Consider the following 15,840-nt stretch of genomic DNA (forward strand, 5'->3'; position numbering starts at 1 on the left):
CTATGAATTTGACTCCTTTAGGTACATTGAATAAGGGGAACCATACAGTACTGGTATTTTTGTGATTGGCTTATTTCATTTAGCAAAATGTCCTCAAGGTTCATCCATTTTATAGCCTATAACAGGATTTCCTTCTTTTTTAAGGGTGAATAATATTCCACTGTATGTATATGCCACATTTTCGTAATCCATTCATCCATTAATGGACATTTAGATTACTTTCATATCTTGGCTATTGTGAATAGTGCTGCAATGAACATGGCAACACAAGCATCAATTCAAGATCTTGCTTTCAAATTTGGAAGGGGGGGGGCAGTGGTATATGCCCAGGATTGGGCTTGCTGAATCATATGGTAATTCTATTTTTTAATTTTTTGAGGAACCCCCATACTGTATTCCACAGTGACTTCACCATCTTCCAATTCAAGCCCATTAATATAATTTAGGTAATTAATCACAATCCTTGACCAGAAAAGTCATTTGAATGGGAATTGGGGTGGGGGATGTGGTGGAAGGGTTAGAAAGAAAGGGAGCAGAGGTGATCTAGAGAAAGACTTCAGCTCCAGCTATCTGCCTCTCAGGGTATTTCTCAAGGTGGGAGGGGCACTATTGGCATTTAGGGCTGGACAGTCCTTCCGCTCAAGCCACTATCCCATGCATTGCAGAAAGTTTACCAAGACATTAAATATCAGCCATACCTCTACTCGTTGTGCATCCCAAAACACTGTTTCCAAACTTGTCCCAAGGGTGGTCCCTACCCTGGTTGAGCTCAGTTAGGGGTTCCTACAGGCCCCAGGCTACATACTCTCTTTGAAAACCCTATGGCAGCCAGCATGGGGGGAAGCCCACTGCTGGTGCTCAAAGGATATGCAGCAACGGGAACTTTCTTTAGCAACTGTTTTGTGATGGGGATCCAAAATGGTACAGCCACTTTGGAAGACAATTGGCAGTTTCATACAAAACTTAACATACTTTTACCATAGTGCTATGCTATGCTAAGTTGTGTCTGACTCTTTGCACCCCTACAGAGCCTGCCAGGCTCCTCAGTCCGTGGGATCCTCCAGGCAAGAGTACTGGAGTGGGTTGCCATTTCCTTCTCCAAGGGATCTTCCTGACCTGGGTATCAAACTCGCATCTCTTATGTCTCCTGCATAGGCAGGCGGGTTCTTTACCACTAGCACCACCTGGGAAGTCACTTTTACCATACAGTAAGTAATCCCACTCCTTTTTATGCACTCAAAAGAGTTGAAAATTTATGTCCACACAAAAACCTGCACATAGATATTTATATTGGCTTTGTTCATAATTGCCCAAATTTGGAAGCAACCAAGGTATCCTTCTGTAGGTGAATAGATAAATAAGCTGTGTTACATCAACAATGGAATATTATTCAGTCTTAAGAAAGGAGGGATTCCCTGGTAGCTCAGCTGGTAAAGAATCTGCCTGCAATGCAGGAGACTCCAGTTCAATTCAAGTCAAGAAGATCCACTGGAGAAGGGATAGGCTACCCACTCTAATATTCTTGGGCTTCCCTGGTGGCTCAGCTGATAAAGAATCCACCTGTAATGCTGGAGACCTGGGTTTGACCTCTGGGTTAGGAAAATCCCTTGGAGATACCTACTCTAATATTCTGGCCTGGAGAAGCCCATGGACTGTATAGTCCATGGGGTCGCAAAGAGTTGGACAAGACTGAGCAACTTTCACTTTCGCTTTCGAGAAGAAAGGAGCTATCAAGCCATGAAAAGACAAGGAGGAAACTTAATGCATACTACTATGACAAACATAGACAGCATATTAAAAAGCAGAGATATCACTTTGCCAACAAAGGTCTATATATTCAAAGCTATGGTTTTTCCAGTAGTCCTGTACAGATGTGAGATTTGGACCATAAAGAAGGCTGAGTGCCAAAGAATTGATGCTTTCATATTGTGGTGCTGGAGAAGACTCTTGAGAGTCCCTTAGATAGCAAGGAGATCAAACCAGTCAATCCTAAAGGAAATAATCCTGAATATTCATTGGAAGGACTGATGCTGAAGCTCCAATACTTTGGCCACCTGATGTGAAGAGCAGACTCATTGGAAAAGACCCTGATGCTGGGAAAGATTGAGGGCAAGATGAGAAGGGGGCGTCAGAGAATGAGATGGTTGGATGGCATCAGCGACTCAATGGACATGAGCTTGAGCAGACTCAGGGACATAGTGTAGGACAGGGAAGCCTGTTGTGCTGCAGTTCACGGGGTCGCAAAGAGTCAGACACGACTTAGTGACTGAACAATAGCAACGAGGTGAAAGAAGCCAATTTGAAAAGTGTACGTTTTGTATGAGTCCAGCTGTGACATTCTGGAACAGGCAGAACTATGGAGACAGTAAAAAGATCAGTGGTTGCCAGGGGTTGTGGTAAGGAGGGATAAATAGGCAAAGCAAGAGGATTTTTAGGGCAGAAAAGCTACTTTGTGTGAGACTATAATGGTGGATACATATCATTATATATTTGTCCAAGCCCATAGTGTATACAACACCAAGAATAAACCTCGGGCTCTTGTAAAGCTTGGACTCTGGATGATAATGATGTGTCAGTGTAGGTTCATCAGTTGTAACAAACATACCACTCTGGGAGGGAGGGGGAGATGGGGAGCGGTGGAGGTGGGGTGGGGTTTGATAATGAGGGGGACTGTGTATTGGGGGAAGCAGGGGATTATGGGAAATTGTTATTACTTCCTCTCAATTTTGCTATGAACCTAAAACTGCTCTAGAAAACAGTCTGTTAATATATATATACATATTTTTAAAACCCTACTCAGTAAACGGAATTGCCAGAAATAAATATGTTGGGCCAATAACTGCCCAGCATTGTCTCTATTTGCATTTTCCGAGCTTCTGACACCTGAGGGGAGAGGGCTGAGAAAGCTCTAGTGAAGATGCAGTTCGCTCAGATTTGTGTTTGAACAGCAGTATAGAATTTAGCTCACTTTGGGTGTTTCCATATGGTGATGCCAACCACTGGTACTCACGTGACTCAGTGGTTACTCCTCTTTCTGGGAGGAACTGCCTTCTGAGTTACATTTTCTACTTTCTGCTTTAGTGGTAAGTCTGAAGTATCAGACTGAGTCAGTATTATTAAATGGAAGTTTTTGGATCCAAATGGTTTACCTATTTATTGACCAAAGATGAACTGAGTCAATAAGAGTCTACATGTACATTAAATTTGGTGTAAGTTTTGGAAAGTTTCTAAGCCTCAAATGCAAAGGGTTTGTTACAAAAAAGAAAAATGCGACTATTACTGAGTAAAAGAAAATCTGTGTCCCTCCAAACGCCTGCCTGGGTCTAACAGAGAGGCTTGCTGTCCTTCCAGATAAATTGTCACTGAAGCAAAACTGAAAGAGGAGAAATGTGAACCCCCTCTCTTTCAACACTACCCATTGTGTTCAAATTCACAAGTTGGAAAGTTAAAAGCCTACCTTCCTTTTTAAGAAAATATGAAAGTGTTTGCTAGAAAATAGAATTAATTGCCCTCGGACTTGAAGTGTTATCTGTGTTCAGCTTCAACCGGATCTGCAGCCCACTTCCAAAAAAAAAAGAGAGAGAAAATTCTTTCTTGTCAGTGGTGAAAATCACCCCACCTGGAATGCACTCTTTAAAAGTTTCTCGAAGCCTATTCATATGAATGAAGCTGCTTTCTCAAGGGCTGAGGCGGAAGCTGCCCTCTTGGGGCGCTTAGGCAACCTGGGGAAGGGAAACCGCCTCCGGGGCCAGTGTGGCTGCCGGGGCTGGTGCCGGCTGCACACGCTGACCACTGTCTCCAAGATGCAGTACCTAGACCCCGAGGAGCTGCTGATGGACGAAGAGGATGATGTTTTTGGTGAAGGTAAACATGTCTTTCTGGCAGGAGCCTTTCTGATCGACTTTGCTTAGCTCTGACACTGTTGGAAACTTTGAACCGACTTGGGTAAGGAACTGGAGGACTTTGACAGCATCCCGGATGGGATGACACCCCAGGAGTGCAGCAGAAAACTGGGGACAAGGGAATTCAATGGGTCCTCCAGATGCATTTTTTTTTTAAAGTCATGGCGAAAGGTTCAGTTTAGGGTAGAAAATAGTACTGCTATTCCCCTCGTCCCTCTTCTGTGTTCTCTTGTCTAACACCTTCAGGGAAGGAAGTCTGTCTCCCTGCTCAGCACACAGCAGGAGAGGTTGGACTCCTGGATCAGGGAACGTCCTCCACGGTGCCATGCTGCTTTGCTCTGCACTGCCCGCGGCCCCCTCTCCTCTCTCTGCCTTTGGATCTTTCCCTCTCTCACTCCTCCTGGCATCCTGGCACCCCAGCTCTCTTGGTTGCCTCTCCCTTTTCCTCTCCTAAGCTGGGAGGTGGCAGCCTCACTAGCTTCTGACATCCACTGCACTGCCTGGGTTTCCCCAGGTAGACCTGTGTGGTGGAATTTGACATTAAAGGTTGCAAATTGAAATGGCTAACTTTGTAATCTACAGATTCCTTGTTCAAATGCTGCTTATGAGATTGGGCTTGCAGGCAAGAGCTTTTCAAGAATTTGGAACTGTCAAAATTGATGGTTATCTGGATTCAGGGACCTCATAAATTCATTTTTATTCACAAGAACCATATCTGGTGTTACCCTATCAAGTAATTTTTTAAAGGAGCTCTGGTAAAAGTTTTTGCAGTTACCCAAGTTATTGAAGACAAATGAAAGAGTATAGCATAGTAATCTAATCATCTAGAATGCAACCATTATTGATGTCTGTCTTCACATTACTTTGTTGTAGCATCAGAAATATTTAAAACCATAATTGGTTTTGTGTTTTTTTTTTTAAATCACAGTTTAAGACAGCTTAAAGAATATCTCCCTGAACTTCCTTGCTGTTTGCCACATTCTCGGACTGTTGCTTTACTTGGATGCCAGGTAGAGCCACTCTGACTTGAAGCTTGCTCTTAGGCTCCATTCCTCAGCTTTCACTTCTACTTACAGATGTTTTCTCTGTGTATACATACTTAGATATTCACTCCCTTCAGGAATTAGAGCATGTTTACAACTAGGAAGATAAGCCTAAACGGGACAATTTGGTAGTTATCTACCCAACCTTCAAAACACCAGGCCACAATTTCTCCTTTGCCTCAAAGGGATTTTTCTTTTACCAATGGCTACAGTGCTAAAGAGCGCCACCTATAGACAGATGCAACCACCGCACTATAAATTACTTTGGCCACCTGATGCAATGAACTGCCTCATTTGAAAAGACCCTGATTAAAAAAAAAAAAAAGAAAAGAAAAGACCCTGATGCTGGGAAAGATTGAAAGTGGGAGGAGAAACAGACGACAGAGGATGAAATGGTTGGATGTCATCACCAACTCAATGGACATGAGCTTAGTCCTGGAGTAAGCTCCGGGAGTTGGTGATGGACAGGGAAGCCTGGCATGCTGCAGTCCCTGGAGTCGCAAAGAGTCAGACACGACTGAGTGACTGAACTGAACTGATAGATTAAGTGGCCCCTCTCTGAAGGGCTTCCCAGGTGGCACAGTGGTAAAGAATCTGCCTACCAGTATAGGAGAGGCAAGAGACACAGGTTCGATCCCTGAGTTGGGAAGAGCCCCTGGAGTAGGAAATGACAACCAATTCCAATATTTTTGCCTGAAAAATTCCATGAACAGAGGAGCCGACAGGCTATAGTCCATGGAGTCACAAAGAGTCAGACACAACTGAGCATGTGAGCACTCTGAAAATTAAGACCTTAACAAAGCAGGAATTGAGGAGCCGGTAAGATTTTTCTCCCGAGCAGTCATAATTATCAAGGTGATAATTTTAACCTCAACAGGCACAGTAAAGAGTCAAGTTGGGAGTCAGATAAGATTCCGATTCAAATTCTCATTTTGCTTCTTATTACCTATGTGATTTAAACAAGGTAATTGCTAAACTAAACCTCTGTTTCCTCAGTGGGGAAATACAACAATAATACCTATTGGGTTGTGCAGATTACCTTCATAATAGATTCATAATATTTGTATGGTGCTTCATAGGTGATATACTTTATACTTTTCCAGACTGATTTTTCTCATTTAACTTAATCTATGCAGATTAGAGAGAGAATCCTTACAATTCCAGTATCTAGTGTATTTTTATTCAGCTTTTGGAGTCATGGATCATATTTGCCTATTCATTGAAAGCTTGTCTGCGTAGTTCCTTCATTTTAAGTAAGCTCCCTGCAGGATATTAGTCAAGAGCTTCGTCTCCAGACTACACTGCCTGAGCTTTGCCACTTAATTTACTCTGTGATTTTAAGCTGGCTACTCCACCTCTCTGTGTCTCAGTTTACTCACTGTAAAATGGACTACAAACTTCCTAGGGTGGTATATGGATTAAATATTATTAATATTTAAGAGGGTGCTTAGAACAGTGCCTCAAACATGGTAAGCACTCAATTAACACTAATTCCTACTCTGTATTCACAAAAAGGGGTTCCTAGAATAGGTCAGAAAGCGATGTATAAAAGGAATTCTGTACAGAATTTTGTTCTCATGTCTGGTTAGTCTAGTGTCTGATTAGCCCTTCAGGTTCCTCTGTCCATGGAATTCCCCAGGCAAGAATACTGGAGTGGGTTGCCATTCCCTTCTCCAAGTATATTCAAAATAGGACTTATTACAGAAAATTGGTTTATAAACCACTTTTCAGAGTTATGACTTCCCTGGTGCGTCAGACGGTAAAGCATCTGCCTACAATGCGGGAGACCGGCTTCAATCCCTGGGTCGGGAAGATCTCCTGGAGAAGGAAATGGCAACCCACTCCAGTATTCTTGCCTGGAAAATCCCATGGACGGAGGAGCCTGGTAGGCTACAGTCCATGGGGTCGCAAAGGGTCGGACATGACTGAGCGACTTCACTTTCACTTTCTTTTCAGAGTTATGATAGGGTGGAAGCACCACTGGACAAGTGGTTGGGAGCCTGGATTGTAGTCCTGCCTCTGCTGTTTTGCAGATGTAGGAGCTTAGGCAAGTCACTTAACCTTGTTGAGCCTCATTTTTCACCTACAGTAAGAGGGTTGATTACATATTCTCTCAGATCTTATTTGAAAAGCTCCAGCATTCTATTATGTCATCTTTTCTGCACAGTGGCATCTACCTAGAGGAATTCAAGCTGCCTGGAGGTTTCCTCCATGCTTTTAGCTCACTTAAACATGCCTAAGAAAGCAGAAAGCTTTTGGTCCAATGAGTTTCCTCTAACGTAAACGAAGGAAGAAGCCTAGCAGCTTGTTACTAAGGCAACTGTATTTCCTGGTAATGGATACACTTTTAAAGGACCCTTTCCTCCTAAAGAAACACAAATTTAGGATTTTGGTCCATTTGGTTGAAAGTATATATAATTCATTTAAATTTATGGACCACAGAAAGATCTGGAAAGAAAAAACATGAGTTGTGCTCACAATATGTTTTTAACTGCTTTTCTGAAATCCTGTTTGCTTCAGCTATTGTTTTCTGTGATTAAAGAAAATGTTAAAGTTCATGGAATTAAGAAGCATTGGTGTGTAACTTTGCTCTTGTTCTAGGAGAGAGTTGCTTATGATTAATGAGAGAGAGGAGCAGCAGTCACCCACCTACCCACTAGAAACCTCAGTATTTGTTTCTCTCTCTCCTTCCCTCTTTCTCTCTCTCTGTTACACACACACACACACACACTCACACACTCACACACAGGTTGGCTTTCCAAACATCATCATGCTATCTGGAAAATGGTTCCTATCAGGTAGACTGTATTCTTTGCTGGGAGAATGATTGATTTGATTACCGTGCTATTGAAAAGCCAATAATTGGAATTAGAGAGCTCCTTTCTCATTATCGTTTCAAACATATCAAATTAAAGGGCTTTCATCTGTTTTGTTACTGTGCCTTCTTGACAGGCAGTCTGGTGTATGTTAGTAGAAAGAACTGGATGGATAATAATAGTAATGATAACTGTAACAATTATGATGGTGATAATAATAATAGAAAAAACAAGTGTCGTGCACAGTGGAGGCCCTTGGCCAGCTTTCAAGAACAGAACAGGATTCATGTATGCGAAGAAACATTTCCTCAGGTGGTGGTCTACCAGTAGCTCAGCAGCCAAAATTACTCCTGGGCAGAAGTCAAAGTTGCAGTTCTTCTTTCCTTAGAACCACAAGCTTTCCCTGCCTCTGTTTGCTCCTCTCTGTTGTCAAGTGCAGTGATAAGAATAATAAAACCACCACCAGTTCACAGTCTTCTGCACAAAGTATTTCTCAGACTTATATATTTCCTGGACACTTACATGCCTGTTAGGGTCTTGCTTCTGGAAAGACCACTGGAGCCTGCAATGTGTTTGCCAGACCTTCAAATGTTCTGGTACAGTGAAGCACAGCATAGGATTACAGTATCTAGGGAGGTTGTTTCAAACTCCCCAAAGGAGAATGCTCCCAGATGGAGATAAACTGGCAGAAGGGAGTCCACTTGACTGATAGCTGCTTGTTGGTCTTAAATAGATCAAGAGATGCTTGGGAAAAAAAATGCTACACAGTTTTGAACCAAAGCTGTCTCCTTTCCCCAAGCCAATTAGCCAGCATTTTATTTTTCCCTTTCAAAAGTAACTTCAGTTCATAGAGAGCAAGAAAATTGCAAAAAGTTTGTCAAAAAGAGAATTGTAAGTAGAATAGATGCCCACTTTGTCTTTCTTTGTAAATTGCTTATGAAGCCAAGGTAGATTTTTTTTAAATAGGTTAACAGTTATGCAACCTGTTGTAATCTGGCAAGTTTTGATATTGTTTACTGAATTACATTTTCCCTTTCCAAAATTGAAAGAAGAAAAGGAAGAAGGAAGGAAGGAACGAAGAAGAGATTAAATTAAGTTTATGTACAAAACCAATAGATTCTGAAAGTTCAGGCTGGTTTAGTCAAACCATCTATGGGAAAAGTGTTGAGAAAGAGAACATAAAATGTATGTGCCTTGGCTAAACAGAGTTAGACTTTTTTGTTTGATTATGCTACATTTCATAGTTACAATTGTAATTTGGCTATGTTAGTTCTTTTTCAAAAATATTCATATCTGGGGTTCTCAAATGAAACCCAAGTAAGGGATTGAAGAAGAGGCTGCCATAGTTTCCTGGGTTGAAAAAAGTTGATCACTCTTTGCTTTTGCAGTTTGCTAGATCGCTTGGATCAATTTCCATTCTGGGACTCCTGGAGAAATGCTTCGGTTGGAAGTCGTTTTCCCTACTTTATTTGTCACAGAGGCAGGAGCAGACACAGACCTCCCCACAATAATTCATGCCTGTGTGACCTATGCCTTGGATTACTACAAAACATTCCCTTCCCAGAGATGTCTAGGAAGCTTGCTTTGGCTGGTGCCAAAGAGATGGTGTCATTTCAGGGGCACAAACTAAAATAGCACTTTGCACGAAAGCTATGCCGACTGTCTTAGCCACCAGTCCACCCCTTGATTTATGGCCCCTAGTGACCTCTGGGTGACCTACTTAGATCAGGCCAAAGCCAAAAAGGGGCCCAGTGTCACAAATAAAGTATTTTAAATGCTCATTTAATAATTTTATAAGCAGCCAGGAAAGTCTTTTCAGGAACTGTATGAGATAGCCTTGAGTATACCTCCTATAGGACTTGAGTTGAAATACAAATATATTTTTGTTTGTGTGGGGAAAAACAGTTTAAAAAGAAAAAAGAAATGTTAGTTGTTATGACCAAAGCAGTAAAATAAATTGGGAGAATTGCCCTTGCTTCTTGATAAGAATTACTTCACTCCTGAAGTCAACATATTTTTTACAAAGAGATGTGATATATCCAGTTACCTATGCCTCACGTGTTTTCCTTTGCTTAGCAAGTATCAGCTTATTCCACTTCTCATTTATTTTTAGATGGCTCAATTTTGTCTATGAATTGTTTACCAAAGAGTGGTGACATTGAATGAAAATGTTTGCAATTCAGTTGGTTTTAGAAGAGATTTTAAAGGCTGGAAAGGTATTAGTTGAGTCAAGTTGAAATGACTATTTCAAGTACCTGAAAGACAGGGAAGAAGGAAAAATAATAGTGACTGGTCCCAGCAAGCAAAAATAGAAAGAAGAAAATGAAAATACCCTACTGCAGGGGCTGGCAGGGTATTGAACATGCATGTACTTCCTTGACAGAATGTTCCAGGCTGAATTGGAGTTGGAGGTTGGTTTCTGGGGAGCTGAAATGTGGATGTGCCTGACTGACTAGAAGGATCATGATTCCGCAGCATGTGTACAATCCATAGTGAAGGGATTTGGCAAGAATCTGAAGTGTTCGATCCCTGTTGATAGACAAACCACTGAAAAATCACCTCACTTTGTGCTGTGTACACAAAGCCTATCTCATCATTTAGCAAGAATTTCCCTTCAAGAAAAACAGAACAATTTACTTGATCACTTTTAGATATTTTTAAGAGAAATATTTTTACATATATGCTGGGATAACAATCACAAAGCAGGTATAATGGCCAGTTTCACTCCAGAAGGCAAATTCATGATAATTTATACTATTGTCATTCTTTCACTGTGGACTTTCCATAGCTTACTCTTTTCATGCCTTAACTTGCTAAACAGAGGCTTTAGGCAGAAGACATTTAAGATCAATTATGGATACAAAGTAAAAATTTTAGGTGTTAAACTGTAAAAGTAAGGAAAATTTGAACTTTTGGCAGGGTGACTTGTCTGTTTTCCCAACTGTTGTTCATTTGCTAAATTGTATCCGACTCTTTGCAACCCCATGAACTGCAGCACACTAGGCTTCCCTGTCCATCACCAACTCCCAGAGCTTGCTCAAACTCATGTCCATTAAGTCGCTGATGCCATCCAACCATCTCATCCTCTGTCACCCCCTGCTCCTCATGCCCTCAATCTTTCCCAGCATGAGGGTCTTTTCCAACGAGTCGGCTCTTCGCATGAGGTAGCCAAAGTATTGGAGTTTCAGCTTCAGCATCAGTCCTTCCAATGAATATTCAGGATTGATTTCCTTTAGGATTAACTGGTTTGATCTCCTTATTGTCCAAGGTGCTCTCAAGAGTCCTCTCCAGCGTCACAATTCAAAAGCATCAATTCTTTGGCACTCATCCTTCTTTATGGTCTCACATCTGTACAGGATTACTAGAAAAACCATTTGTTGTTGTTTAGTCACTCAGTTGGGTCCAACTCTTTGTGACCCCATGGACTACAGCACGCAAGCTTCCCTGTCCTTTACCATCTCCCAGAGCTTACTCAAACTCATGTCCATTGAGTCAGTGATGCCATCCAACCATCTAACTTTGACTATATGGACCTTTGGCAGCAAAGTAATATGCTGTCTAGGTTTGTCATAGCTATTCTTCCAAGGAGCAAGAGTTTTTTAATTTTGTAGCTTCAGTCACCATCTGTAGTGATTTTGGAGCCCAAGAAAATAAAATCTGTCACAGTTTCCATTGTTTCCCCATCTATTTGCCATGAAGTGAATGGAATTGGATGCTATGATCCTAGTTTTCTGAATGTTAAGTTTTAAGCCAGCTTTTTGACTCTCCTCTTTCACTCTTATCAAGAGGCTTTTTATTTCCTCTTTTTTCTGTCATAAGGGTAGTGTCATCTGCCTATCTGAGGTTGTTGATATTTCCCCCAGCAATCTTGATTCCAGCTTGTGATTCATCCAGCCCTAAATTTCGCATGATGTACTCTGCATATAAGTTAAATAGACAGGGTGACAATATACAGCCTTGACATAGTCCTTTCCCAATTTTGAACCAGTTCCAGCTGAGGGAGAGAGAAAACACTGAGTCAAGCTTTGTAAAGATTGTCATTAATAGATAACCTGGTAAACAGAGAAAAAGATCTTCTGCTGTATTAGGAGGCTTAACCCTGTGAAATAATTATTTCTAAATAAAATAAAGAGAAGAAAGAACAAGTTTCTGCTTTCTGCAAAGTGACAAAGTTACAGTACCCTCTTTTCACTGCAGATCTTTGCTTCTTAGTCTTTGGATCATTGGTTAAAAGTTTAAATATTTACACTATACAACTCAAACATCAACAGGAGGACACCAGCTGGTCTCTTCTGCCTCTTGACGTCATTCTAAACTGTCCATTCAGTGTAAGAAATAATGAGCTGAGAAACAGGAAGAAAATAATTTGACTTTCAGAGCACAGATTGAGTCAGCTGGCTGAGCAGTTGAAGATAACTTTTTTCCTCTCTAAATTAGCATTCGGGAAACTCTGAGAGGGAGTACATATGAAAGCATGTTCTATGGTGGGATTTTCTTTGCTATTTATAACAGCACAGTGAACTGATAGAATGGCGTGTGAAGAAAAGTGTGTCAAAGAATCAAATACGCAGATACAATTTGTAGAAGGCACCTTTCACCACTTCGAGATAAATTATATGGACTGAAATATTATGAAAAACAACTTCTTTCCCTTCAACTTCTGGTTTACATGCCAAAGGTTATCAAGAAGAGACATTTCTCAGCCCCTTATTAATCTCCAGTAGCATCTCTAAAGACTAAAAAATAAATGATAATTTAGAGTCTTAATATAAAGCAAGATACAAAACTTTTTCAGAAAACATTGCTATTTTGAATAATCTGCACTCTACAATCTGAGTGAAAAACCATATGCTTGCTTAGCACACAGTTTCCACAGAAGGACAGACCCCTTTTCTGGACACAGGGCTGTACTGAGTACTTCACACACAAAAATTCTAGAGCCACCCATGTTTATAAATCCTTGATTTTTTTTTTTAACCACTCAGATTTCCAAACTGAGGGAAGGTAGCAAGGCTGAAAGAACCAAATATCTGTACTCAAAAGACCTAAGTCAACGTAATAGCAGTTTGACTTTAGGCAAGTTACCTAACCCCTCAGAGGTTTCACTTCCCTTCTTCCACTTGGAGATGATGATCATTATAGTGATGATGATGATGGGAGACGGTGGTCACCTGCCCCCCAAATCGCTTAATGTTAATGGAGATAATGTCTGAGATCATGGGAAACCAGTAAGGGCTTACTGGTTAGTTACATTACTAACTTAATGTCAGTTAGTTTTTCATTGTGATTTTCTCAGCTGTCCCAGTCTCCCAAGTCTATACGATCTCCCTCTTCTACTCTTGGCCTATGATCAACAAAGACACAAGCTGACGAGAGCAGAGCTATTGAGACTGCTCACGACAAATGCTTCCCTGGGAATAGAGAGGTGCCTCTGGCTCATGAATTGACAAGCCTGGCTGCTTGCTATCTGACCTCCACCATGTGACCAAGGCAGGGCTCAGAATAACCCCTTCACCACAATAAGTACATGATTTCCTACCTTTTTTGGGGGGTGGTGACTAACCAATCTGGTCTCCCTCTAAAAATTCTTAGAGTTTTAAAATAAGCTATGGCAGTTTTCTTGTGGAAAGAGTCCCCTTTGCCTCAGTCAGGAATGCAGGAGGTGAAGAATCATATCTTCAACATTATCTTTACAATACACAGGCCCTTTCTCCAGGGTAAATATTTATCTGCAGTAAACATACCCTAGTTACTGCCTCCCCATCACCACTTTACAGAGTACTTTTTTAAAAGTAACTTGATAAAGGCTGGGCTTTCTATATTTGTTAAACCATTTCTAATTTAAAGATAATGCTTATTGAAACTTGCATTATGTATATGTTAAGAGCATTTTAGGATGGTAATTAAGATTCTAAACAAAGCCTCTACACATTTCCTCTAGTGGTGTTTTGCTTTGTTTTTACTTCCATTGCTGTTTAAAGATATTTTTCAATGGTAAAACCTCCTGGAGAAAAGCATAGTCATCTGTTTGCGTATAAATTAAGTGCATGCTCAGTCGTGTCCGATTCTTTGCGACCCCATGGACTGTAGCCCACCAGGCTCCTTCTATCCATAGGATTTTCCAGGCAAGAATACTGGTGTGGCTTGCCATTTCCTCCTCCAGGGGAACTTCCTGACCCAGGAATTGAACTCATGTCTCCTGTGTCTCCTGTACTGGCGGATGAATTCTTTACCACTGAACCACCTGGGAAGCCCATGTGTTTACAGGAAGACAAACATTAGTTCAATGTTTAATATTAATAATTATACTTCATGGAATAGAAAATACATCAATAGGATCTACCCACTGTGAATTAATCACCAAATCTTTATTGAGTACCATTCAAAAAGAGTTAGGACAAGGGGACAGGACTGGTCAGGCTGCAAATGGCCCCAGCTGTAGGAAGGCAGACTGAAGAGTGGTCAACCCAGATCCTCCCCACTCCTGGAAAGACAACCGCTGGTGGCTCAGAAGCATTGTCTTCTGTCTGAGAAAAGGCAACGTATCTTGTCGTTTATGTTATGAACTACAGTGCAGAAGACAGGAAAAGCCCTGCATGTCTTCCTAACATTAATGATACACCCAAAAGGCAGACGTTTATGCCTTTATAAGCTACTGGGCAACGTTGAAAACTGCACATAGCAAGTCAGTAGCTTATTACCCACTCTTTGACCTGAGCAGGGGTTGGCAAACCATGGCCTGCAGGCCAGACACAGCCCACTGCCTGTTTCTGCCCAGCCTGCAAGATGGCAGTGGTTTTTACAGATGAGCATTTGCAATCAATTTGATGATCAGGAACATTGACCTTCAACTCCAGTTAAGCAAGATATTATCACAAAGAAAAAGAATTCCATTCTTCTTCTTAGTAGACTGTGTGTGTGTTAGTCACTCAGTCATGACTGACTCTTTGTGACCCCATGGACTGTAGCCCCCAGGCTCCTCTGTCCATGGAATTTTCCAGACAAGAATGTTGGAGTGGATTGCCATTCCCTTCTCCAGGGAATCATCCTGACCCAGGGATAGAACCTGGGTTTTTTTGCATTGCAGGCAGATTCTTTACCATCTGAGCCACCAGGGAAGTTGCTTAGTGGACTGGTATTACCATTAAAAAAGTGCCCAATTATTATATTTTTAATTTTGCCCATAAAAAACATGAGGTTTTGTTTCCTCTCTTGTTATATGTAAGTAAACAATTTCCTCATTTTTTTACCTCTTGACTCCCAAAGCCTAAAAGATTTACTTTCTGACTCTTTATAGAAAAAGCCTGCTGACCTCTCGTTTAGATCATCAGGTTCCATCATTTTGCCTCTTAAGGTCACTGAGAGTTTCTTAACTATCTCTCCCACCAGCTGTTCCCCTTTTCATGTCTGCTGAGAGAGTCCTATCATTTTTAAATCGCTTTTAAGAGGAGATTTGTTCCCTCTTAAATATTCTTTTTATGAGAACACATGTCCCTCAAATTACATTCCTCTGTAACATCAACTGGTAGGATGATGAAAAATTGATAGCTTAAGACAAAACCAAACACAGAACATGCTGGGTGGGAGAGGGTAGAGACAGGAGCATCCATCAGGTAAGGAGAGAGACAGAGGAGGACTAAGGCCCTATTCTCCCAGCCCGTGGATAAGTTAGGTGAAAGAAGGTAGCAGTCAGGAGGTGTCCAGGGCCCCTCCCACTTACACCGCTGCATCACTTCAAGGCACTCTCCTCTTCGTCTGACTCTTTGGATTCTTTGTCCCTGAGATCTGAAATCCTTGGACCTCCTTGTCAGAGATGATTGATGCACGAGCATGACTCAATGCCATCTTCTTGGCTTTTCCACACTCGTCACCCCAAGTCTCCCAATTCATCAAGGAGTGATAGTGCCAGACCCTGGGGCATCATTCAAAGAAACCACAAATTGGAAATATAATCCCCTTTACATTAGGAGATTACACGGGATTAGCAGAACTTTGATCATCCTCAAAACAGTGCTGGCTCTTGCCCGCTGCCCTCTTCTGTAACACAGACCCGCCGGTGTCCACACAGCCTGCATGTTA

At 41.5% G+C, this 15,840-nt stretch overlaps 1 protein-coding gene across 5 annotated transcripts in view; it reads left to right on the forward strand.

Moving 5' to 3' along the window:
* RIPOR2 (RHO family interacting cell polarization regulator 2) overlaps window positions 1-15,840 on the forward strand; it is a 207,028-nt gene that overhangs the window by 95,557 nt on the left and 95,631 nt on the right. For 3 of the 5 annotated variants that reach the window (XM_043449928.1, XM_043449929.1, XM_043449930.1), the window contains exon 1: window positions 3,671-3,864. The exons of 1 other annotated variant lie outside the window; for it this stretch is intronic. In XM_043449928.1, coding sequence (XP_043305863.1) covers window positions 3,804-3,864 — 61 coding nt within the window. In that variant the 5' untranslated portion in view covers window positions 3,671-3,803. Of the gene's footprint in view, window positions 1-3,670; window positions 3,865-15,840 lie in introns of those variants that run through there. One more of the 5 variants, XM_043449925.1, reaches the window with a different exon arrangement.

The sequence above is a fragment of the Cervus canadensis genome, chromosome 28 (assembly GCF_019320065.1).
Source record: "Cervus canadensis isolate Bull #8, Minnesota chromosome 28, ASM1932006v1, whole genome shotgun sequence".
NCBI classification, from domain to species: domain Eukaryota; kingdom Metazoa; phylum Chordata; class Mammalia; order Artiodactyla; family Cervidae; genus Cervus; species Cervus canadensis.